The sequence below is a fragment of the Vidua macroura genome, chromosome 3 (genome assembly GCF_024509145.1).
Source record: "Vidua macroura isolate BioBank_ID:100142 chromosome 3, ASM2450914v1, whole genome shotgun sequence".
In the NCBI taxonomy this organism is placed as follows: Eukaryota; Metazoa; Chordata; class Aves; order Passeriformes; family Viduidae; genus Vidua; species Vidua macroura.
The window spans coordinates 71,872,372-71,895,558 of record NC_071573.1 but is presented as its reverse complement, the minus strand read 5'-3'; the positions used below and the strand labels follow the sequence as shown (position 1 = coordinate 71,895,558).

At 41.7% G+C, this 23,187-nt stretch overlaps 1 protein-coding gene across 3 annotated transcripts; it reads right to left on the bottom strand.

Moving 5' to 3' along the window:
* Nucleotides 1-9,082: 9,082 nt before the first annotated feature.
* On the bottom strand, nt 9,083-22,420 carry POPDC3 (popeye domain containing 3). Of its 3 annotated transcripts, XM_053974248.1 has the most exons (5): nt 22,268-22,420; nt 21,601-21,777; nt 13,061-13,802; nt 11,271-11,379; nt 9,083-10,357 (listed from the first exon to the last, which is right to left on the bottom strand). In XM_053974248.1, the coding sequence occupies exons 3-5, from the start codon at nt 13,549-13,551 to the stop codon at nt 10,028-10,030; spliced, it is 930 nt and encodes a 309-aa protein (XP_053830223.1). In that variant the 5' UTR covers nt 13,552-13,802; nt 21,601-21,777; nt 22,268-22,420; the 3' UTR covers nt 9,083-10,027. The 3 variants fall into 3 exon arrangements, with proteins under 3 accessions (XP_053830223.1, XP_053830224.1, XP_053830225.1); XM_053974249.1 differs by lacking the exon at nt 21,601-21,777; XM_053974250.1 differs by lacking the exons at nt 21,601-21,777; nt 22,268-22,420 and adding an exon at nt 13,910-13,948.
* Between the last annotated feature and the right edge of the window lie 767 nt (nt 22,421-23,187).

Here is a 23,187-nt window from a genome sequence, read left to right as displayed (position 1 = left end):
AAGTAGCTTCCAAAAGCTGCACAAAGCAGCCCGTCAGAGAGTTCCTACCCCAATCCGAACTGACGTGTAAGCATTTTCTAGCATGTTACTGAACATTATGTGTTGGAGAAGCACAGTTTGTTCTACTGGTTGTGTCTTCTATAAAGTCTTTGTACCTCTCTCTCATTACCTTCTAGGTCTTTTCTAATTTTGGGGGTAGCCTTGATGGTAAACAGCATGTGCTTAGCCCAGTGGAAAAAAAAAAAAAAAAAGTTTGTTAGAAAGGCTTGGCAACAAACTAATAACATTTACAGCCATGTGACAGTATAGAGCTTTGTCCTGATTGCAGCTAGTCTCTTGGGATCTTCATATTTAGTATATTCATGATTAAATGCTATTTCCCCTCTGCAGCAGGGCCGTAAAAACCAAAACTACATGGTGGCATCTACCAGTACAGCTGTCAGCAGGAAGAGGGAAATGGGAAAGGAGCTGAGAGATGCCCCTATATCCTGTCTCTCCAGGAGGACCATAAGCAGATGGAGCACATAGACATAGTTCTGACAGACTCTAGTCATGGGCTGTGGTGTGCACCTGTGCATGGAAGAAAAACTATCTCTAATAGAATCACATGCATTAATTTTATATAATAGATTATTGGCTTTTAGTTTTACAGATTATATTAGATAATATTACCTATACTTATACAGATAACAAACATTCTCTAAGTAAAAAGTAGAATTTATCCCCTTAAAATAAAATCATGTATAGGCTAGTTTAATTAAATTAAAGTCTTACTGCTAAATCACTATAAAGATTGCTTTAACCTATCTTTGTCAACAAGCTGCAGGTTCTTTGAAGTCTGCTAATATAAATTAATCTGACAGAGACAAGAAATAAAATCTGTTTGCATTTACGCAGAATGAGGAATTGGCTTTGGACAGACAGATCAGTTTTTGGAGATTTGTGTTGAATTGATGCATTTTGTTAGCAGAGACAGGTTTAATGGTGTTACAGCTGTTCATTGATGCAGGTTTCTTCCCTTTCTTCTGCTATTAGATTCTTGATAGCTTAAGTACTTTCTCCAATCATACAGTTATTTTTCACAGTAATAGTCCACAGTAGAAAATGTCACATGGGTGTTGCAAATTGCTCAGTCTTGTTCCTTATCTCCAGCCACCAGCTTTGTGATCCTCAACAGTATACTTTAATCTCTTGATGCCTGCCTTTTCCTCTGTATTCCAGGGAAAATATCATCCTGCTGATAATGCAGGAAGGTGTTGCAAGAGGACAGGCAGGAGTTCAGAGGCACAGCCGAGACCTGAACCTCCCTCTCCTGTCTCTCAGTTTAGCTTAGATAAACTTAAAGGAAAACTTTACTAAGAGGATGAGGAAGAAACGTTTTGTAAATCTGCAAGCACTGTGCCTCTTCCAAATGAGAGCCCAATGTCACAGCCTTTTTTAGGCAAAGTTTTCACTAAAGAGAACAAATGCTTTGTATTCAGGATCCCAGATGTGCCAGGCTTGACAGGGCTATTTTCAGACAATGGCAAGATCTATGAAATGTTTCCATTTATAGTTTCAGGAAGCGTACTCAGCATCTACTCTAAACTAATCTTTTAAAGTTCGTCCATAGGGTCTGTAAGTGGGCTTCTTTAGAAAGTAATTCATCCTGTGTGTATTTGACAACTGTCTGGAGTGGGATGAAATACACCAGCAAATTCCATCCTGCTTGCTGAAACTTTGTGCCCTATAACTGAAAAATCACACACATTTTCCGCAGAAAATTTATTTATATGAGTTTTGCCTGAAAGCATCCTCAAGAATTATGTTTTATTGGAAGGAAGTTTGTATGGGAGACATTGTGAATGGCAAATACTCTCTCAGCTTTTCAGTATTTTGAAGGTTTATTTAACAGGAGTATGTGCATTCCAGTGCATGTTTACCTCAGGCCCACTGACAGACACTTTCTGATGTATAGTCAGGCAATTCTTCCAATGCAAGACCTGCAGGAAGGGTGTCTCCTGTTAATACAAGGAGGGCTATCTTTTTGTTTGAATCCAAGATATAAAACACCATATCCCAGGGCTTCCAGGTATTTGACTAATAGTATAGTAACTGATTGTTGCCAGCTTAGAGCCAGGAGCCAACATTTTTCTAAAATAATCATTCAAAGTATTCAAAGTTTAACAGATGGTTGATGTAGATATTTATCTAAAGGGTCCTGATCCTGAGGTATAAGGACAGAGTAAAATTGCTTGCCATTAAAGTTATCTAAACTGTGTGCAGTAAACAATTTATTCAATCACACTGAACAATTATCCCTGTTCTCAAATTATGCATGAGCAGCTCCCTGCTGACACTTTATTTTGTATGTTCATTATTTGAAATTGCTCAGTGAACAACTTCTATGAAATGCTTGCAAGTGATTTTTCTGGGACTTGATAGAAAGGCCTCCTATGCTTGCTCTAGCTCTACCTAAATCACATGATTCCCCCAAAAAAATAGGAGAGCTGATATAAAACGGGTTGGATTTCCTAAAGCAGAGCCATGGCATGCTTGCCACTGCCCTGCCAGGGCAGCTCGCTAACAGCATTGGGGAATAATGGAAACCTGTCCCAGGGGGTTTGCTCCTTCCTGCAAATAGAGGAATACCAAATATGGAGTCTGACCACACTGCTTGCCTGGAACTCAAATTGTTATTGACACATTGCTCTCTGTTAAGAGGCAGCTCTTACTTCGCACAAAATTGGAAGACAAATAATAGAGCCATGCTTTTGCACTGCATCTGTTCTCTCCCTGGGGGACAGCCCATTTTTTGTGGTCCCCACTACAGCAGATTTGGCAGCACTGGGTGAACTGACTGTGATTTTTCTGTTCACTTTTCGGACAACTTCCACACAAAAATAAAGTTCAAAACAATCATGGAGAGATGTCTGCGCTAATCCTGAAGTAAATGCAGTTCAGCTGCAGCTCTCAACATTGTCTCTGCAGAGATTCCTACGAATTCATGTGAGGTTGTGTCTGTATAGACCAAAGGAATCACAGATATCATCAGAGTACAAATGTATGCCTGCTTTTGGTTGTTGGTACAGTGACAGTTAATGTTTTGCTGCAGTATTAATCCTTTTTTAGCTGTGCATTTTAATATTTACTGTGGCTATTTTTAAGAAGCAAAAGCTAGGATTGAACCTTCAGGGTGTTGCATATTTGCATCACTATCAACCATTTTCCAGGAATTTTAGAAATTATTGATAAGGATTTAGAATTTTATATAAAGATATGAAAAAGAACTAAATATCAAGTGTTTAAGATCCCTGGACAGACAGACAGAACTGAAAAATAAAATCAGAAAACTTAACTTAAAAACTTGAGCAATGAGGACAAAAAAGTAGGGGGAGGCTGAATGGAAAATTAGGCTGAAAGGAATTACTTTAAGAAGTGACAGAGAAAGTATACATGATTTGATAGTGAAAATACTCCGCAGTGAGGGGAAAGAAAAGGTAAACATTGCTCAGAAGAACTTTGAAATGGAAAGAGATAACTTTTTAAAAAATTTAATAATATGATCTTTAAGAATAAAGGCAAACAAAGATTTTTTTTTTAAATGTATTTTCTTCTAATTCCAATGAATAAATAAGACCAGTCTTCTGAATGATGTTTATTATAATTCTTCGTTCTGTAAAGAAAAAATCAACTAACAAAACCCTATTATACAGGGTTAAAAGCAGGGATACAGACTGCAATAAACATACATGTATATGTGACTATTGCTTTTGGTTGTAGCTGAAGTACATAGACCACTGTAAAAAGCACTTTTGGAACTAAAATGGCAACCAATATAGTTAACAAAAAGATAATTTGATTTTACAGTTTGTAAAATCAAAACCAATATAAAAATGTTTTATGTAGCAGTATTTCTTGTATTTTTTTCCTACGAATACTTACCCATTAATTCTTTAAATAACAAACATATTTCTTGTAAGAACACTGTATTTTTGAAAAGCTGTAATTAAACAATAAAATGGAGACCCAGTGATAGAGCAGAGTTTTGGATATCTGACTGTTTTTAAGAAGCACTTCATTCCCCTCACTAGTGAGATCTGCTTGAAAGTATCATTTGAGAGGACTCAACTTTTCTGTAAGTGAAAACAGGACAGTTTTGCTTCATATTCAAAATAAGTATTCAAGATATTTTATCTTTTCGTAAAATATAATAGCTGGATTACATAAAAGCTTTAAAGATTTCAGTGTGAGAGAGTTAGATGAGCAAAGCACAGCAGCAAGGAATTCCTGCACAAGGAACTGCTGATACCCATCCTTGAGTATCCTGGCAGATGTAAACTGGCTTGCCTCACTTTTATTATGCCTTAAGTAGTTTTTCATTTACCCAGTGTAAGAGAACACATATGGGAAGACACAGAGTGATATCTAAGGTGTTTTAAACTCATCCCAAATCTTACCTGCCAGTATCCCACCCCTGTAGCCGTGTCCTGTGGTTGGACACAGGAAGTCCAAGCGCAGCATTGGGTATCTAGATTGTCCTGCACTCTTCCTAAAACCCCACAAAGGGAAGTATGAAAGAGATATGTGTGCTTCATCCCCACTGAGCCCAGACTCCTGCAGGCTGCTTGGGATCACCCCACGAATCCTTGCCTGGGGACAGGAACCTGCTCACCTCCTTTCACAGACCTGAGATGCTTTGATGTTTGCCTCTGAGGTGCAGTTTCTGTAGAAGGGGATGGTGCTGCCCACTTCTATACAGTTACATGGTTAGAGCATTTATGCATTAGGTGGGATTTTTGCCTCAGTGTCTTTCTTGGCCTAATCTCCCTTTTACTCCCAGAAAATTATTATATCCCCCAGATTTAGACAAGTTTAGCTGGAGAGTTACTAGTGGACGCAATGAAAAGTATGGGATTCACTGCTGAAATAGTTATTTATCACCATTATTTTATTGCAGTTAATTATTTATATGATTTTGATGTCTTAGTTCTCTATCATCTACCTTTTATCACCCTTTGTCTTCAAAACCCCACTCAGGTAGTGAAATAGTCCTGTTCCTACAATATACCACTGATCCCTCAAATTAGGAGCTGCAGTTCAACTGACAACTAAAAAAATATTGCCTGTGAATCCACAGCAGAAGAATAACTGCTACAAAATCCTCCTGCTCTCACAAGGTTTTGGGAAAATCCTATCTTTTTTTTTTTTTTCCACTCCAGAGCAAGGTTTCAACATTTGTAGCTTGCAGAAAGATGGTTTGGGTCCAAACCCTTTGCTGGCAGAACCCTCTGCCAAGTGACCCTCAAGGAGGGCATTGCTAGCCATGGTTTGGGACACGACCCCAAATCTAGAGCTAAGTGATGACATGCTTGTGCTGCCTTTCTCCTACACACTCCTGCTGATGAAGCTCCACCTACATGGTTTGATTCATCAGCATGAGGTGGCTTGATTAACATGTCAAGTTCAATACATCTTTTAATTCCCACAGAAGCAGAATTACAGCAAGTAGAAACTGATGGGATAAAAAAAAAATGGAAAAGAAAGGAAAGTTAATCTGAATTAGATAAACAGAAAGAAAGGGTGTTTTTCCTTACAAGCCCTGAACCTATTATATTTTAATGCATATTAATGTAAATAAGGTAAGCATTTTCAAGAGGGTTTAACAAATCAGTTTAATATGGAATTTATTTTGTTGTATAGTAAAAAAATCTGTTATGCAGTAACAGCTAGGGAGGAAAAATATGCATTCAGTTATTAAAGGAATAGAAAGAAAAATATTACTCTGATCATGTCTGAATTCAACAAATAGGTATTATTTTTTCCTTTCCAATTTAAATAGTTTTCTTCTATATAAAGAGCTGCAGATTTGTTTCACTTTTAACACATGGTTTGCAATATCAGCTCATATGAGCAACACAATATTATGTTTTAATACTTCATGTACATTGAGACCAAATATATCTTATATTTATCACTCACAATAAGCAAAATCTGTAGAGCACTTTTTTTTCCCTGAAAATGTAGCATCAACATATTATTTAATTACTACAAGCATATGTCTTTTTTGTGGTATGGCAAATGTGTGCAATATCATCCAAGCATGTATTCAACTTCCTCAGTTTAATCCTAGGGGAGGTCATATCTCTGTATGTATAATTTGCTTTGTTGCAAGGAAAATAGTTCCTGAAAACATAGATCCTGGATGGCCCCTCCTCAGCCACAAAGCCTAGACTCTGTTATCACAGGCAACTGAATAAAATAACCTGTTTCTTTAACCACTTAAAATTTGCCTTGCATAGTGTATTAGCTACAACAGTACATTGGGATGTATCCTCTCAGGTTGTTCCCTAGTTTCTGTAGCTTTGAGTGTAGTTTGCATGATGGAACCTGTTACTTACACTACAATACTTATACTAATAGTAGTTAAAAAAATACTACATAATGAAAGAATTTCAAGGTCAGTCCCATGCTCCTAAGTAGGCAAGACTTGCTTGGAAGCTCTAACTATATATTGCTGCACCCAAGAAACTAATTTGCCAGAAGTTCTATTTGAAATAAACCTCTCTTGGATAAAATTTGTATGAAATTTTGTTGTCTCTTCCACTACTCCTCCTACCCCTCTGTTTTGGACTGTCCTAAGCCATACAGTTTCTTACTTTATGCAGCAAATTTGAGCCCTTCTGCAGGGAAATTCCAACATGATGTCCATATAATTCTAAAAACTTAGGAAAAATCTGTTGATGAATGACCACATCATCACGTGCACAGGTTCTGCCACTCTTACCTACAGCAGCATAGAAATGTAGACATAATTCCACAGAAGGTTATGGAACTGGTAAAAATGTAAAATGTGAGTGAAGGGGAATCACTGCAGGATCAAGAAAAGACCTCATTGACAGCAGCATGGACAAGTATCCACTTGTTTAAACCAATTATGAAGGAATCTGATCACTTCATTAACAGTTATTTCTGAGCTGTAACACAGTCATAAATTGGATGACGCTCAAGTCAAACCTTCATCTAGCTCCAAATGTTTATTAATCTATAAATAATCATAGAATCACAGAATGGTCTAGGTTAGAAGGGACTTTTAAAGGCCATCTAGCCTAACCCCCTTGAATTAGTGGGGATATCTTCAAATAGATCAAGTTGCCTAGAGCTCCATCCAATTTGAACGTTCCCAAGGACCAGGCATCCACCATCTCTCTGGACAGCCTGTTTCAGTGTTTCATCACACTCAATAATAAAATTCTTCCTTATATCTAAATACATCCTTCAATTTAAAGCCATTACCCCTTGTCCTATCCCAAGAGGCTCTGCTATAAAAAGTCTGTCCTCATCTTTCTTGCAGGCTCCTTTAAGTACTGAAAGGCTGCAATATAATGTCACCTGGAGCCCTCTCTTCTCCAGGCTGAGTGACCCCAACTTGCTAATGCCTGGGCGTTTATGATCTCACAAAACTTGTCTAATTTTGCTGTCATCATTCTGAGCATGTCTTCATTTAGGTAGATTACACAGCCCTCCCAAAACACTGGTATATGAGTCGCATACCAGAGCATATTTCACTGTATGTTTTAGGAGAACTGCCCAGATTAAAATAAAAGCAGAGGTAGAGAGAACTTCTGTCTTGCTTCCAGCCCTTTTGTGTATACTCATATTATTGTAGATATCTATTTTACAACTGAATTTTACAGCTGAAATGTTCTGCTAGTCATGTCTCAAACAGATGCTGGAAAACTAAAAACAATTTTTAAAATATGACTCAAAGCCTAGAAAGCACAGTAGCAACACCTAAACAAGATTAGCTAAGAGTATGTTCAGATATTGACTCAGACATGTCCTGGTAGAGATTTCTGACAGTAACCAATTCCAGCAGAGAAAAGCATCACAGAGGATTGTGTTTGGGAAGTGTGTGACAGAAACCAAGGCATACAACAGTCACAAAAAAGAAAAAATTATCAAAATCTGTCATGAAACACCCATCATTCCCCAGTATCTTCCTAAGCAGTATGCTACAGTTTAAATAGAATACATAAGCTTGATATAGAAATGGGGTGAGTAAGAGTCCTTGGTCCTATTTTAAGGTGAAGGTGATCAAGCTAATTAACTTCAGTAGGGTCAGAATTTAGTGAAGACAGGTTTTCTTGAATAAATAGGCCAAATATTCAAGAAAACCAAGAAGAACATTAACAAATTATTTATAATACACCTAAGTCTAGAATAAGATCTCTTTTATGCATTTAAAATATTTTTATATTTTTATGTTTGTAGACTGTTACACAGATGTACATCCTTACTACATGCTGCCAGCCTCTGGCACTTTGTGCCTTAGTTATCATCTGAAGAGGTCATTAAAAGCCATCAGCGAACTGTTTGCATTTTTTTCCAATTCTCTTTCAGCCAAGACAAAGTAGCTCTGTGATTCAGGGACTTCATGCATTAAGCAGTACATACAGAATACATTGCCTGGAAGGGTTATGAGAATGATTTGGGGGTTATCACATTGCACGCTGGGGTATTTATGTTTGGCTGGTTTTCCTCTCTGAGAAAGCAACATAAAGCTAAAAGCAATACTTGTACAATCTTATCTGCTCTACACGAAATGTCCTTCAAACAGGTAGTGTTTCACATCACTCCCAACAGCTTTTTTATACATACTGCATGGTTGTCCTTCAAGTGTAAGATCGTATTATCATTTTAAGTCCTCCAGAAACAACTCACAAGATCTAAACTTATATGTATACCCACACATAGAGAAGCACACAGGGGTCGTCCTACCAAACAAGTCAGCAATTTTAAAATATTAAAAATATTATCTACTTCCAGACATATGAAGCAGCAATCCATTCTCATAAAATAGTAATGCTTCTTACTTTTTGATTACTGGCAGGCATCAGGAAGGTGAGTTAGCAAAGACATTTGGACACTTCTCTTCAAAGGCACAGTGACCCTGAGGGTTGAAACCAAATCCTTCCTACTGAGGTGCAATCTGAGGTTCCCTTAAGTCATTAAAACACCACAGAATTAGGGAGAGAATATATTTTAAATCAAGAATTTCATAGGCACAGAAAAGTGACTCTGGAAGCTAAACAAGAATGTGTCAGTTAAAAATTGTATTTATTGCTGCAGCTGTTTAGTCTCTTCCTGACAAACATAGCTAAAAGGAATATTATACAACAAAATCCAACGGTTTGGCAGTAGATTGATTAACATTATTTATTGTACATGTCACAAAGGGCACTTACACTGCAGAAGCCCAGGTCCTATAGCATCACATTTTATCAGAAATGCTACACAACCATTTCCCTAAGCTGTATTTGCAGCAGTTACAGCTCTTTTATTTTTCTAATGCCAGCAATGACACTTACGTTTGTTTTCATGTAATACCTCTTAAGGACAGTTGGAGAGAAACCGATTACTCATGGGACAGAATTTGTTGTTTTGTTTGGGTTTTCAACATTTTTGCTGTGCATTTCATAATCTTTCATTTCTTTAAGAAACAAACCCAATGTGATCGTTCCTTAGCCTTTTTTCTGCAAGATTATTAATGTAAATTGAGAGAATGTTCACATGGCATAAAAAAGAACATTATAAGCCAGTTGCTATATTTTGAAGACAACTTACTTGTTTTCATTGACTATTCTGACTATACTTGTGACAAAATTTTTTGAGGAAAATATAATTACAATATTACAATTTTAATTAGCTTAAAAAAAAAAAACACCAAACAACAAAACAACACACCACCACAGAGGTCACCACAATTGCAATAAGACCTCAGACTGTTATGATTTGTTCTCCTCCAAAACAAAAGAAATGAAGATCAACAGGAGTATCAACAGAAAGTAAACATATTGCACAGACAGTCAAAATGCAGAAGCCAACTGCTGGCTTGAGATAGAGAATTCAACCTACTCCAGTTAACATAAATGGCACTTGTCAGTCAAATTTGGCTTCATCTGCTTTTGTCTCTCTGCTCTTCTGCTTTGCCACCTTCCATTTCCCTTCACCGCTTTGAGGAGTGGCTGCAGCAGAATTTCCCTTCCTAGGACGGTGCGAGGAAGGAGCCGCAGTTTGTCACCCCCGCGGGCTTGCGCCGGGGGGAGCCTCGCTGGAGGTGGTGGGGTTGGTGCGAGGGCTGCACGGGAGGGGTCTCCGGCAGCGCCACGTGGTAGAAGTTGGGCAAGCGGATGTCGTACCTAAAGCCTTGCCCCACGTGCACCCTGTCGTTCAGGGCATACAGTTTTTCAGCGATGTCGCTCCCAATCAGAATGGAGAACAGGCGGGAGATGAAGCGGTGTTTAGCGAACAGCAGGTAGAGCTTCTTTCTCCTCCAGGCCACGTACCGACAATCTGTCTCTGCCGTAAGTGTTACCTAAGGAGAGAGAATTGAACAGCCAGGTGACAAAGTGGTGGTGCTGCTGTTGCTGCCTTGCTAAGGCACCCCCTCTCCCAGCAGAACCTGTCTACTGCAATTAGAGCCTTTTAACCGAGCCAGAGAGCTCTGGGAGGTTACTGTATGCAAAAGACAAATGAGAAAGGCGACTGGATATGGACTAAGTGATCACATCTAGTTACCTCAATGACAATATGCCTGTGCCCACATGGCATGTCTTGTTCAGTGCCACATGGATGCCCCGGTTCAGCCCTGCACTCCCTGCTCCACTCTTGGCAGCCTCAGCTGAAAAGGCAGGTCTAAAGAAAGCTCTCAACAAATGCCATTTGTCCTCGTGACAGCAGACATCAGATCCAACACAGACAGGAGCCAGCATGTCAGGGAAGTGACAGCAGCGGGAGGGCTCACAGAGTGCAGGGCCAGCTGCAGCTGACACCGTGTCCCATGCTGTAACCCGTGCCAAGCTGTGTCCCAGGCACGTCTTCCCCTGGCTCATCTCCCATTGGGAAACCTCTTCAGCACCAGCTTCTTCCCACCCCGAGGAAACCTGGCTTCTCAGGGCTGAATATCAGCACAGCCAAAGAATGCAAACAGAGCCTACCTCCCAGATTAGCTTTAAGAAAACCCCTGTTTGTTGTAACAAGACACAAACAGCAAAACCAGTCCAACAGATAAAGAGGACTTCCCAAACTAATGGGATGCCACTTGTTTGCATAGTATCACAAACGAAATCTACAAGTGAATAAATTTCTTTCTAAATCAAGCAGTACTTGAACAGTTTCCTGTAGCACTAAAAAAAAAAAAACAAAAACAAAAAAACAAACAAAAAAAAAAACAAACAAAAAAAAAAAAAACAACAACAACAACAAAAAAAAAACCCTTTAACTTTTACCTGAAAAATTCCTTCTTCTGTGGGCCTCAGTGAATCCCACTCAGGAGAGTCCAGAAATTGAAGAGGAAAAATATAATGCAGAAACTCTCCATCAACTGTCACTCTGATCCTACCAAGATAAGATGTGTCAATTTGTTAGCACTACCAGCAATGCTATTTCTGTCTGAGGAATTTAAATATAACTTTGAAAGCATGAAAAAGCAATCAATGGCCAACATTATCCTAATTATATTTTTGAACCCAACTTGCTCAGGCCAATTGAAGGAGAATACAAGACAATCATGCAACTGGAAGGGAAATCTTTCCAGGCCTTATTCAAATCACATTATTCTCTGTGGTAGGTCTGTGCAGTGATGCACAAGCTTTGCCATTAAAAGGCCATCATGCACTGGGGAGGTGAAAGACCAATGCCCAGAACAGCATTATCTGCTTCTCCTGAAAACCACGGGATTTATTTCTAGTTTTGGCAAATACACATTTTAGAGAGAACAAAGTGGCAAAAACTGGGAGTGGGAAGCAGGAGTGCCACATGGCAGCGGTCAGGTTGGCCTCTCTCCATGTTTAACAGGAATTAAATGGCCACAGGACTATGTCTGGAGCCAGAAGAACAGCCTGGTGTTATGGGATCTCTGTGTAAATGCTGTGGCCTTCTGAAGATGCCAAAGAAAAACTTAATTTTCTTGCTACTTTTTAAATAACATAAAAAATTTGAAGGCACACAAGCAGCCCTGTACCACATGGTGATGGGCAGCAGGAACTCTGGGTGATCACTAACTGGCTGGGCATGTAGAAGGATGGATACCTCTCCTGGAGAGCTCCCAAGAGCGCTGTGAACCAGGGTGTCACTACGGAAAATTGCCCACAATCCATATTATTCACTGCAGGTAGTCCTAAATCAACTGAGTGTCAAGCTGCCTAGGTTCCATCTATCCATGCAGCAGGCTATCAAAAAACACCCATCAAGCATTCCATCAAGGACAGTCCATGTCCATCACCTCTGGGTGTCCAGCCTACTCTTGTGGTGGTCTGGGACTACATCCTGCTTTGCATACAGTACAAAAGCTCGTGTTTCCCTCCAGGAAAGCATCAGCAAGGCTACCAGAAGGCTCTTCTGGAAGCAGGGAGTACAAGCAGGCGGATTTACTGCCTCAGAATCTAACACAGGGCTACAGTATACAGTAACTGTAGACCCAGGTCTGCAAGTCTTGATAAGGCTCAACTACATCCTCTTGTAATGAAAGGGCACTTTTAACTCTTCCCTGTTCCTTATCGATACCCTTCTCCCACCCCCTTGAAAGCAACTGAATACAATCTATATCAAAGTCAAGATCTCTATTAAACAGAGTTTATCTCAGTATATTCAGTTTTGTAACTAACATTTTGTCCTATTTCAGATGATACTAGTAAAGAAAAATAGGACAGTTGCTATGCTCATCAGCTAGGCAGTAGATAGAAAGCAAGCCATAACCTGAACACTGAAAATCCACATTTATTCCCTTTATCTGCATAACCTGTTAAATTATATGATACAGCAGCCTGCAAAAGAATGACTTCAAATTTTTTCTTTATGCTATTACAGATTCTGTGCTTAGTGGTTTTATGCTAGTACTATCCTAGACAAGTGTATTTAACCTATTAATATTTATATTACTTGCATTGATATTTAATCTGTTGTTCTGGAAAATAAACAAACAATACAAAAACCAGGCTTTATCCTTTTTTTCTTTCATTTTCAATAAGGAGAGGAAAATAAAGACATTTGCAGAAAACCTGAACAAAGCAACACCAACCTGCCTGACACAAGCAAGGACAGTTTGTCAATGGGTGTTTTGCCCTGCATGGCGTAACAATGCTCCTTCTCCAGGGTAATCACTTCTGCATCGCAGCACAAGACGATCTTCCTGTACACAGTCAAGGAAATTCCCAGAGGCTGGAAGAGAGCACTGTAGAGTTCCTGGAATTCTCTGTCAAAGGCAACACTCCGGACTTGGTAGGTAACGTAAACGAACTGGACGAAGCATATAGCAAACAGTACAAAATTCCAGGAGAATATGTCAGCAGCACACACATCCAGCCAAGCCCAAACAGAAGAGCAGAGAAAGCCCAGTCCAAGCAAGCTGAAGACATAGAGGAGACCAAAGAATCCACTTCCACCCATGAAGCCCACAACAAAGAAAATGCTGGCTAGGTGGTAGATAGATCCCTCTGCCTCTTGCTTCCAGGTTGTACATGTAGGATGTGCATATATCAAACTTTCCCAAAAACTTGCATTTTCTCCCATGGCTGGAGTAATTTTTTGATTCAGCTGAATCTTAAAAAATTTTATTTATGAGATGCAAATAGCTTTGGTTTTCCTTTGGTTTTCCATTCTTGCAAACTCTGCTCAATGGTCATATAACATCAGGGTCTCTTTTAGTAGTGAAGTTGCACTTAGGATTTCCAGCATCTAAGCAGCTAACGTTCTCAGCGCTGCTTCTCATCAGTTCATGCATTGTTTTGACTTTGGTCATGTCATCTGTAGCTTCATCTGATCTGGACAAGTGAAGAAGAGATTAATTACTTATAAAATGATTTTCATAAATTAAATTTTATCAAAGTTTTATTGCCTAAAACCACAGACTACATTACAATCCAATTACCTTTGAAGCTCTGTGATTCCAGGATCAAACTTTAATATTCATTCAGCTGAAGATCATGTTTTCTATATCTGTGATCTGAGTAGCAACCACTGAACTGCCACTGAATCCATGTAAAGCTGCGTGTTGCATTCACAACATCCTGTGACAAGCCTTTGTACAGCCTCACTGCTGACAAGGTAGTTGGATTTGCTGGTCCAGCCCCTGCTCCCTGAGAGGCTTTTTAAATGTCCTACCCAGCTCTTTAACAAGAAGAGACAGTGAACTCTTCTTCCTTGTTCACCTCCTCCATCTCTCTGGATTTCAGTCAAATCATTCTCATGAATGGGTTGAGCATTCTCTCAACTCTCTGCTCTCTGTTCCTGGGGACAATAAACTCCATCCCCAAACACCACAACAAGGGAAACCCAAGTGTCACAGAGGATGGTCTTTTCTACTCCAAGGGTAACAGGCAAAAAAAAACCCCTGTCATATATAAGGAAGAATACAGAGCTTAAAGGCATCCTGATACAGATTATGTTATTAGAACATGAAGTGAGTAGTCCTGCAAAATACAACTCAAGGGACATTTACAAAGCAATTTTATAACATTCAAAGTTCTACATCATAGAATGTCATGCCATGGACCACATAATTTTATTGTTCAACACTCTAAAATGTGAAACATGCTATTCATTTTCATATGGTGATGTATTCCTAAGAGTTTTCAAAGGAAAACACAGAACCAAGAAGTATGAAAGAAACTCCAAAATAAATCTAAAAACAAAAAATCAAAACCAGCTTTCCATATCTGTCTTTTAAAATAAAAATACATACTTCAATGTGAGAATATACACAGTAGAAATTGCAAAGCCAGAATATATTAGTGGTATAATCAGTATTGAAACCTTCCAAAGCCTTACTGTCTGGTTCTTTTCCTGGTAGAACAGCATGGAAACTAAGAACTATCTTGTTATCAAAATTATTAGATTCTCTAGAATATCAAAGTAGTTTGGGTTTTTTTCCCCCTCACAAGAGCCACAGAAGTCAATACTTTAAAAGCACTGCTGTTGCATTGAAGCATCCAACATCATTCATCAGGGCTTTCAGTGGTGCTTCTTTTACAGCGACAGGTCTAAGAAATTAATAAAGAAAATTTGTATCGTATTTCCTAGCCACCACAGCATTACTTCTTTTAAGTTTATTCAAACCCCAACATTAATTCTATGACTGAGTAACACTGGTGCCAAATAAAGACATAAAATCCCACATAACTGAGCAGCAAAGATCAGAAGAACAAGTTAGGAGGAGACTCTCACTCTCTGGGACTAGTGATAGGAAAGTCACTGGCCCATAAAAATACCACAGCTAAAGAGCACAGAATCTCTCCAAATTACAGTGCTCAAAGTCCTCCTGCAGTGTGAGAACCAGCATTACAAGAATAAGGTAGTTTACAACGAAAACCTTCGCAGTTTGTTTCTTTATCCAAATACTCTTCTCTGGTACAGGATTCCCCTCAGATGTAGGATTTGTCCCTTGGAGACTGGGAGATGGAAGCTGCATCAGTTATAAAGAACTTACCTAGCTATGGTAACAGTCATGAAGAATTTTAGGTGGTGCTTCTGTGATCAGAGGGTAAGATTTTTGAATCAAAAGAAAATAAAACTGGAACATGCGTTTCCAGACCTTGTGTTCTGAATCCAGTCAGCATTTCCATTACAGAATCAGAAATCAGTGGCAGAAGTCTTTTGTTTGACTGATTGTTTGTTTAAAACAGAATCACTGATAATAGTGATTTTGGATTATTGTCAATACTTCTGCTCTGCTGACAACATTTTGCTCTAAGCAGTTTTACTGAAGACCCTAATTTCTAAATGAAAACAATAAAAATCCGTGTTTTTAAGGGAACCATGACTGAGGAGATACTCTGGAAACTGTATGCATGCCACAAACAAAACCATGGTGGAGCAGTAATTTGCTTTATATTACCAACATCTTTTCATCATGTAATGTCACACATTGCAATAATTTGACACAACATAATAGTAATTTCACAGAATGTATGCACAATTTTTAATTCACTTACTACTTTCTCAGTCTGCCCACACTACAGCTCACAGCATTTCTGTAAAGCATCTATTATGACAAGATGGGCCAAATAATTTGGAAAGAACAGAATACCACTAGGACATGGATATAGGCTCATCATACACAAAAACAAAGTCCTGAGAAAACTGTTCTGCATTTGTTCATTTTCAGAATGGGACCTGTCTTCCAAAACCACAGTGTGGAAAATTCCCACTTATTCCATTAGTTCTACACAATGAGAACTTTTACTGTGCTGCAGCATCTCCCAGACTGAAGAGGGACTCTCTCCTTCTAGGCAAGAGGAAGGACAAAGGAGGGAGGCCAGTGCTAGCCCAAAGCACAGCCTTACTAACACAACACTCTCCTGAGCTACACAAGGTGTGCAGGCAAAACCAAACCCTCTGGAAATACTGGCAAAACCCACTCCTAAATGGGACTGATTTCTCAGGGCTATGGCAAAGAGCAGGCATGCTTGCTACCAGTGAACTGCAGGTGGAAAGAGAGGATGCAGGTCTTCTCAAATAAGAAATTATTCTAATGTTTGGGAGCTAAAAATCATTGGCAATTGTAAATAGAGCACAGGCAATAATAGTAAAAGGCCTAAGTATAGTAAAATTTCCAAATTTGAAGGGTATTTAATGCTAGATGAGGCCTTTCACATTTTTCTTTATAGTTCCTGCAAGTCCAAAATTTAAACTCTTGAAGGTTTCAGAACAGTCACTCTAATTAAGCCATTCATCTACTGCAAGTGAGGTTGTGGGGGAGAAAAATCCCCCAAACCAAAAAACCAAACAGCTGTGATTCCAACTGAGTCATCCTCCACAGCAGAAAACATTACCATTTGTAAGCACCTGGAGGGGACATCATCCTGTCACTGAGGTGCTTTGGCCTTCTGCTTTGTTTGATGTCCTGCTTCGATTGCCCTGGCTGTGGTGAACAGCTATTGCTACAAGTTCATCTGATGGTGATGATCCAGCAGGCAGGAAAGTGCATTTAAAACACGTGCCTTGGCTGATAAAGCTGAAGAACTGTGCCTTCCCAAGCAAACATTGAGTACTTTCTACTCCATCCCCTGCCCATGGAGAAGGAGCACTGTGCACGGCACACTCCCTGCCAGGGACTGCTGTAATCAGAATGACACACATGGACATCTGTAGGGTGCCAAAACCCGAGCTTCATGCAAGATGAGTCCTCCCAGCTCGGGAAGATGTGCCCTGCCAACACAGCCTGAATTACCAACATGCTTCAGAGTGTCTTGCCCCACCACGCATCCCACCTTCTCCAGCAGGAGCAGATGAAGCGATGTGAAAAATCAGCGCACACTAGAGATGTGAGCAATATACAGTGGCATGCACTCATTTAAAATAAACAGCAGTGCTGAGAAGACAAAGTTGCCATCAGAAAGTGTTGAAATCACAGAGTTTGCTGGAGTTTCAAAGCAGAAAATTGAGTATTTAATGTATATGCTACCAAAGAAATACCTGCTGGCAACTTAAAATTTCATATAAACAGTACACTGAACCAGTCAAAACAGAAAGAATTTGAATCATACAAATGCACATTATAACTTTCCCCCTCCTCAAATGGGTGTTTCCCCCCTACACTGCAGTGTTCGCACAAAGAATTACCTATTATGTACATTTTTAATTTGCTCCATGTACTTTACCCCATTTTTGTCACTGATGATTCAAATTCAACTCTGAGAAGCTCTGAGTGTTAGTTACTGTGTCTGGATCACAATAATTCCTGCAAAAAAGAAACCCTAAAAGCCCAGAGGCCACCAGCAGTTCTCTCTTTGGTCTTTTTTAATTAAATCAAAAGTAAAGCTATTCAGAGTTTGAATAGTCCATTCTTTAGCTGCCTTACCCCAAGCACTCTGAAAGCACTTTCACATGGTACATGTGGACAGGCTATAGAGTTGTACATGCTAATCATGTAACCAGCCTGGGTGAATTGTTTGCTACTGGTTTGGAAGCAAAAGGAAAGATTTTCCTTTATAGCATATGCACATCTTAGCACAAAATGAGATATGATGGATTTAGCACACTACAATGTGTATGTTTATACATGAGCTAGGAGTCATAGCCTGGCTTGACACTCCAGCTACTCCATCAGGGGCAAGGCAGTCCCTCCAGCTGGGGAGGGGGTCCTCCTGGCCTAGACACCCCCCACTTCCAGAGGAATGAGCTCCAAGCATCCCCTCTAGGCTTACAAATTACATTTGATCTAACATCATTTAGATTATAAAAAGAAATTGCTCCTTAATTTCACCAAGTAGTTTCACATGCAATGTAAAGGCATATGTCAGTTGAGATGCCCTTCCTTCCACTGCCCCTACATCACTGGAATCCCCTCTGTGGCCCCTTCTGACACCTATGGCTCCCAATCCCTGTTTATGCTGCATACTTTCCCCAAGCTACTTTCCTTCTGCAGAGGGGCTAGACAGCCCAGGGATCAAGAGAACCAAACTCTTAATTGCAATGCAGCATCTAACTCAGGACACAGAGGAGCTCTGCACCTACAGAGAGCTATGGCTACGTGCCTCCAGGCAAGTATGGGCAGGTAAATCAGCTATTTTCAGTGATCAGCTGTCCCCAGAGCCACTTCGGGCTGAGAACATGCATGCAGCAATAAGGACAGTAACTAACAACACAAGCTACATTACCTTAAACTTCTTGAGACTATATCCTAGAGAAAGCTGTAATTACAATACTGGAAAACACAAGGTTTCCCCAACAAAAAGCAGCCTGCAGGAAGGTGGAAGGAAGGTGAGTAAGAAAAGGACTATCCAATCTAAAAGACAATGGTATCAAGAAATCAGTCACTATCAAACTAGAAATATTCATATTTCAAAGACACACAAGCATACATAGCAAAGGTAATTAATTAGTAGAATGGCTTTAAAGATTTCCTTTGCCAGAAATTAAAGAAGTTAAGATGCTGCCTGGTCCCTAAAAGAAATCTGGGTACACTATTATTAAAAAAATATATTTACTACGATTCTATTTTTTATGCTACAGGAAATCACATTAGATGATTGCAACAATGTCTCCTGGAGTTTTGTCTTGAGTTACTTGATATAAAAAAGTTGTATATACCGAGAAAGTTTTGGAGCTGGTCTTCCCAGAGAAATCCAGAAGCCTATCTCAGATACCAACTTAAGAACTACTTTAGACAACAGAAAACACTGAAGACACATATATCTCTGAAATTATTCCTCCTGTACACATTATAGATGAAATCTTCATCTGTGTGGAGCCAGCATCCCTTCCTGTGAATGTGTTCAAAGAAAGGGATGTGAATGCTTTACTGTGGAGCCTGTCTGCAACCCGAGCAACCAAGCCTCAGGATCCCACTCCCTGGGTGGGCAGAGTGAAGAGGGACTGCAGTGCAGTTCTGTGTCCCTTCTGCACAACAGCACAGTTGCAACAAGAAGGGCAGCAAGGGACCCACCCACACGAGTCAAAATGAGCCACTGGGAGCACGCTCATGGGAAGAAAGAAGATGGATTAGCACTCCCTTGGGTTGAGGCAGGCATTCTGTGTCCCATTCATGTCTCATCGCTGCCTCACCCACTGGATCAGCGCTCTGAGCAGAGGCTGTCACATGGAAGGTGAAGTGCCCCAGGCCTTAGGAAGAGTAGTCAGAGCACACTTCAATCCTTCCAGTACCCGCCTGGGCTGCAATTCCCAAACTGGACCCGCCACGCCGAGACCCTCCCTGTGACGTGCTACCTCCCCAGACAGTAATCCTTCTGGGAATGCTCAGAGCTGCAAAACAGGCAGCTGGGGCATGTCCAGCCACCAGTGGTGCTTCACTGCCTTCAGAGCAGCTCTGAGACACGACCACCAGCCAAGCAGGACTTTCCAGGACCAAAGCCCTGCTCTGGTCAGGCAGAATTTAGGCTACCATGCTTAAGGTTGTTCAACCAAACAGCCCCTTCAGCCAGCTGCTGCCCAGCCCTGGAGACACCCCAATGCCACCTCTACACTGAAGTCAACACTCCACACAAAGAACCCACCCAATTTCTAATCACTGTATGCAGTGCTCCTATTGAACCTTAAACCTGAGTTTAAGGCCCATTAGGAGCACTGCATACAGTGAAGCTGGTATTATTTAATCTTGAATTATTTAAAGACCAGCTAACTATACACAACTTCCAGTACTCCAACAATTCCTCATTTATCACTGTAAAATATACAATGCAGCCCTCTGTGTTTGCAAAGCCAATGTTGAAGATGCTATTTTATCATCTAGGCAGTGGCTGAAATGAAAAGAAAATACGTATTTCTTTCAAATTGAATCAGAATTAATGAACCATAAGTAGATGTGATAGTCCCACCAAATTAGAGAAGTATAACTCTTTTTTTTTTGTTTTTTTTTGCTCCTAGAAATGGAATGATAGCCTTTTTTTAAGATCACCAGCACTTGAATAAATTTGAGCAAGGCTCTTAAATATTGAATGGCATTACCAAAAACAATTCAAGAGGTCTGTCTTCTTGTGTTTTAGAATAAAACTTGAAAGAAAATACAAGTTCAAGCTTCTCCCCAGTTCAACTTTTAAATTAATAGTGGAGAAAGCAGCCACAAGGCACGTTTCAAAAGTGCTTTAAAAGTGGGTTAATGAACTACAGCTGAACTCTGCAGAATTCTGCTTAATTGAGTTTGTATGGTGCAGTAGTGCCTTTCAATTGGAATGTATTCCCATGAAACCAGCCACCTGACATGAACTTTATTTCCCAAAAAAGAGGCTTGGTGCACCATACCTGCAACTGGCTTACAGAGATGTGCCATGAGCCAAGAGTCTAAACACATAAACCCAGGTTGTCTGTCATCATCTGGACACACTGACCAGAGCTCTTCTTTGCAAAGTAGGGGAACACACTAAAAGTGTGGATAAAATCTCCTCTCTAAAGAACCCAGACACTTAATAAAAAGATCAAACATAGCTTCAGTTAACAACACTTTTTTTTGAATCCTTAATAAACTGTCTGTTCTCAACTTTTGTCATAAAAGCTTTAAGATATCTGTGAAGGCAAAGTTTGTGTCAGGAACCACAACTGACCACAGTTACCATTTTCTTCTGTTTCACTAGAGGACTTGCAGTGTACTTACTATTTTGCAGGCAAGGCATTTCTTTAAAACTTGACATTTTAAGGTACTTTATTATTTGGCACCACACAGAACTTTGTGGAAAGCCTGTACAGGACCAGTTCTGCAGAAGTGGAAACCATCCCTTGTTTTGCTGTGGTCAGTGAAGACATTTTAATTGTATGTGTACAATCATATTCCCATTAAACAACAAAGTTAGCAAGAAGCCCTAGCTCTGGAACCCGGGTTTCATCAATGACATCTCTGTAACGCTATCAGGTAATCTGTGATTCAGTATTTAACTAGAGATTTACGACATAAAATATTTGTCCATAAAGTGATTGACAGTCTAAAGACAGTCTAAAGACAAAGATTTACAGAACAGATTAAGAAAATGTGATAAAATATTAGAGTTTGGAAGAATGTGTTTGGCAAAAACAAATTGTAGTTTGGCGAAGGGAAGTGCTTTGTGTGGTTCGTTCTATCTTCGGAAAGGAGCAACTGCAAATGAGATTTCAGAGTTCATCTGCTCTTACCATTAGTTGATGGAGAGGGAGAAGAACCAAATAACGCCAGCCTACGAGGCAAACCTCCAGCCGGAGGAAGAAATCCCCGGATCCCGAGGTGGTTTTGTGATAGTGGAGTTAACTCCCCGAGCCAGCTCTTCTGTCAATGAGCGACAGCACCCAGGCAGAATCATAAACTCCGCCGTCCTAAGGGACAAACCCTAACCTGAGACACACAACGAAGGGTCCCACTTAGACAGAGCCCTGGCGAGGAGCAGCGCCGGGCACCGTGTCGCGCTCCTCTCTAGAGGGGACACGGCAGAGCTCTCCAACTTCCAGACAGGGCTGACTCGGGAGCTCCGGTTACCCCCGCCGGGCACGCAGGGAGGGAGGGCTTCCCTCCCGGGACAGTGACCCCTTGTAACCCTGCTCAGGACGCTGCCGAATCCTCGGGACGGGCAGCGCTCCCGGGACCGCCGCTCCCGCCGCCGCCCCTGCCCCGGCGCGGGTGTCCCGGAGCGCGGCGCTGCCGGAGGCGTCCCCGGCCCCGCTCGCCCCCGGCCCCGGGCAGAGCGGGCGGCGCTCCGAGCGCTGCCTGGCTGGACAGCGCCGGCGGGGGGCGGGCGGAGGCAGCACCGAGGCTTTTGCCCGCCCCGGCTCGGTCCGGCTCGGCTCCCGCCCTGCCCGCGCCCCTTACCTGCCCCGCGCCCCGGAAAGTTTCCGGGCCGCCCGGACGGGACGGACTCGGGCTACCGCTCGTCGCCGCTGGCGGCCCCGCGTCCCGCGGCGGGCACGGAGCCGCGGCTGTGACTAAAATAGGCAGAGGAGCCGCGGGAGCTGCGGGCGGCGCCAGCGGGGCCGGCACCGAGCGGCCGCAGCGCGCAGGCGCCTCCGCCGGGCCCGGGGCTGTGGGCGCGGGGCAGCCCCGGGGGAGCCCCGGGGAGCGGGGCCGGGCCGGGGGAGCCGCGGCGGCGGGAGCTGCCGCCCGTCCCGCAGAGCCCCTCCTGCGGCGGCGGCCGCGCTCCCCCGGCCCAGCCCCGCTCCCCGGGGCTCCCGCGCCGCCGGTGGGCGCCGAAGCCGTCGGGGGAGGGGGTGACGGGGGAGGCCGGGGGACGGCAGAACCCTGAACTTGGGCACCCCAAAACCCGCTGCGGGCGCAGCCCAGGTGCCGGGCTGGACGGGCACGGAAAACCTGCTGCTCCTGGCACGGCTGTCTGGGGTTAAACTGCCTGCAACTGCTGCTTTGGAATAAATGAAATTACAAATCTCTTCTCTTTCACCTACTCACCCCAGCAAGGTGTTTCTTCAGAAGGGAGATGGACGCCTTCAGGGTCGCCTTCAACACCAGGCTGGCGCACCATTCATAACCGGTTTTCAGTTCGTTTCGGAGGAAGCAAATGCCTCCCCAAGAGCACAGAGGTGTCGGTGCGTGAGCCTTTCAGTGTGCTACCTACGCACTTGTTCTGGTCACTACTTCGTGTCTCGCGGGGAGAGAGTTTATTGACGGGGGCGGAGGAGGAGGCAGATTTACAAGTTGTTAAGACAGAAAAACCCACAGCCTATTAAATGCGCGATTCCTGTTACTACAGAAGCTATTTGTCAGTAACTGGAGCATAA

Bases quoted from the DNA above. Each gene is read 5' to 3' on its own strand.
- POPDC3 (XM_053974248.1), bottom strand. From the start codon at position 13,551: ATGGGAGAAAATGCAAGTTTTTGGGAAAGTTTGATATATGCACATCCT. The intron at 11,380-13,060 runs GTTGGTGTTGCT...TTATCTTGGTAG, and splicing joins TCCTTGCTTGTGTCAGGCAG to GATCAGAGTGACAGTTGATG. The intron at 10,358-11,270 runs GTAAAAGTTAAA...CTCTCTCCTTAG, and splicing joins CAGAAGAAGGAATTTTTCAG to GTAACACTTACGGCAGAGAC.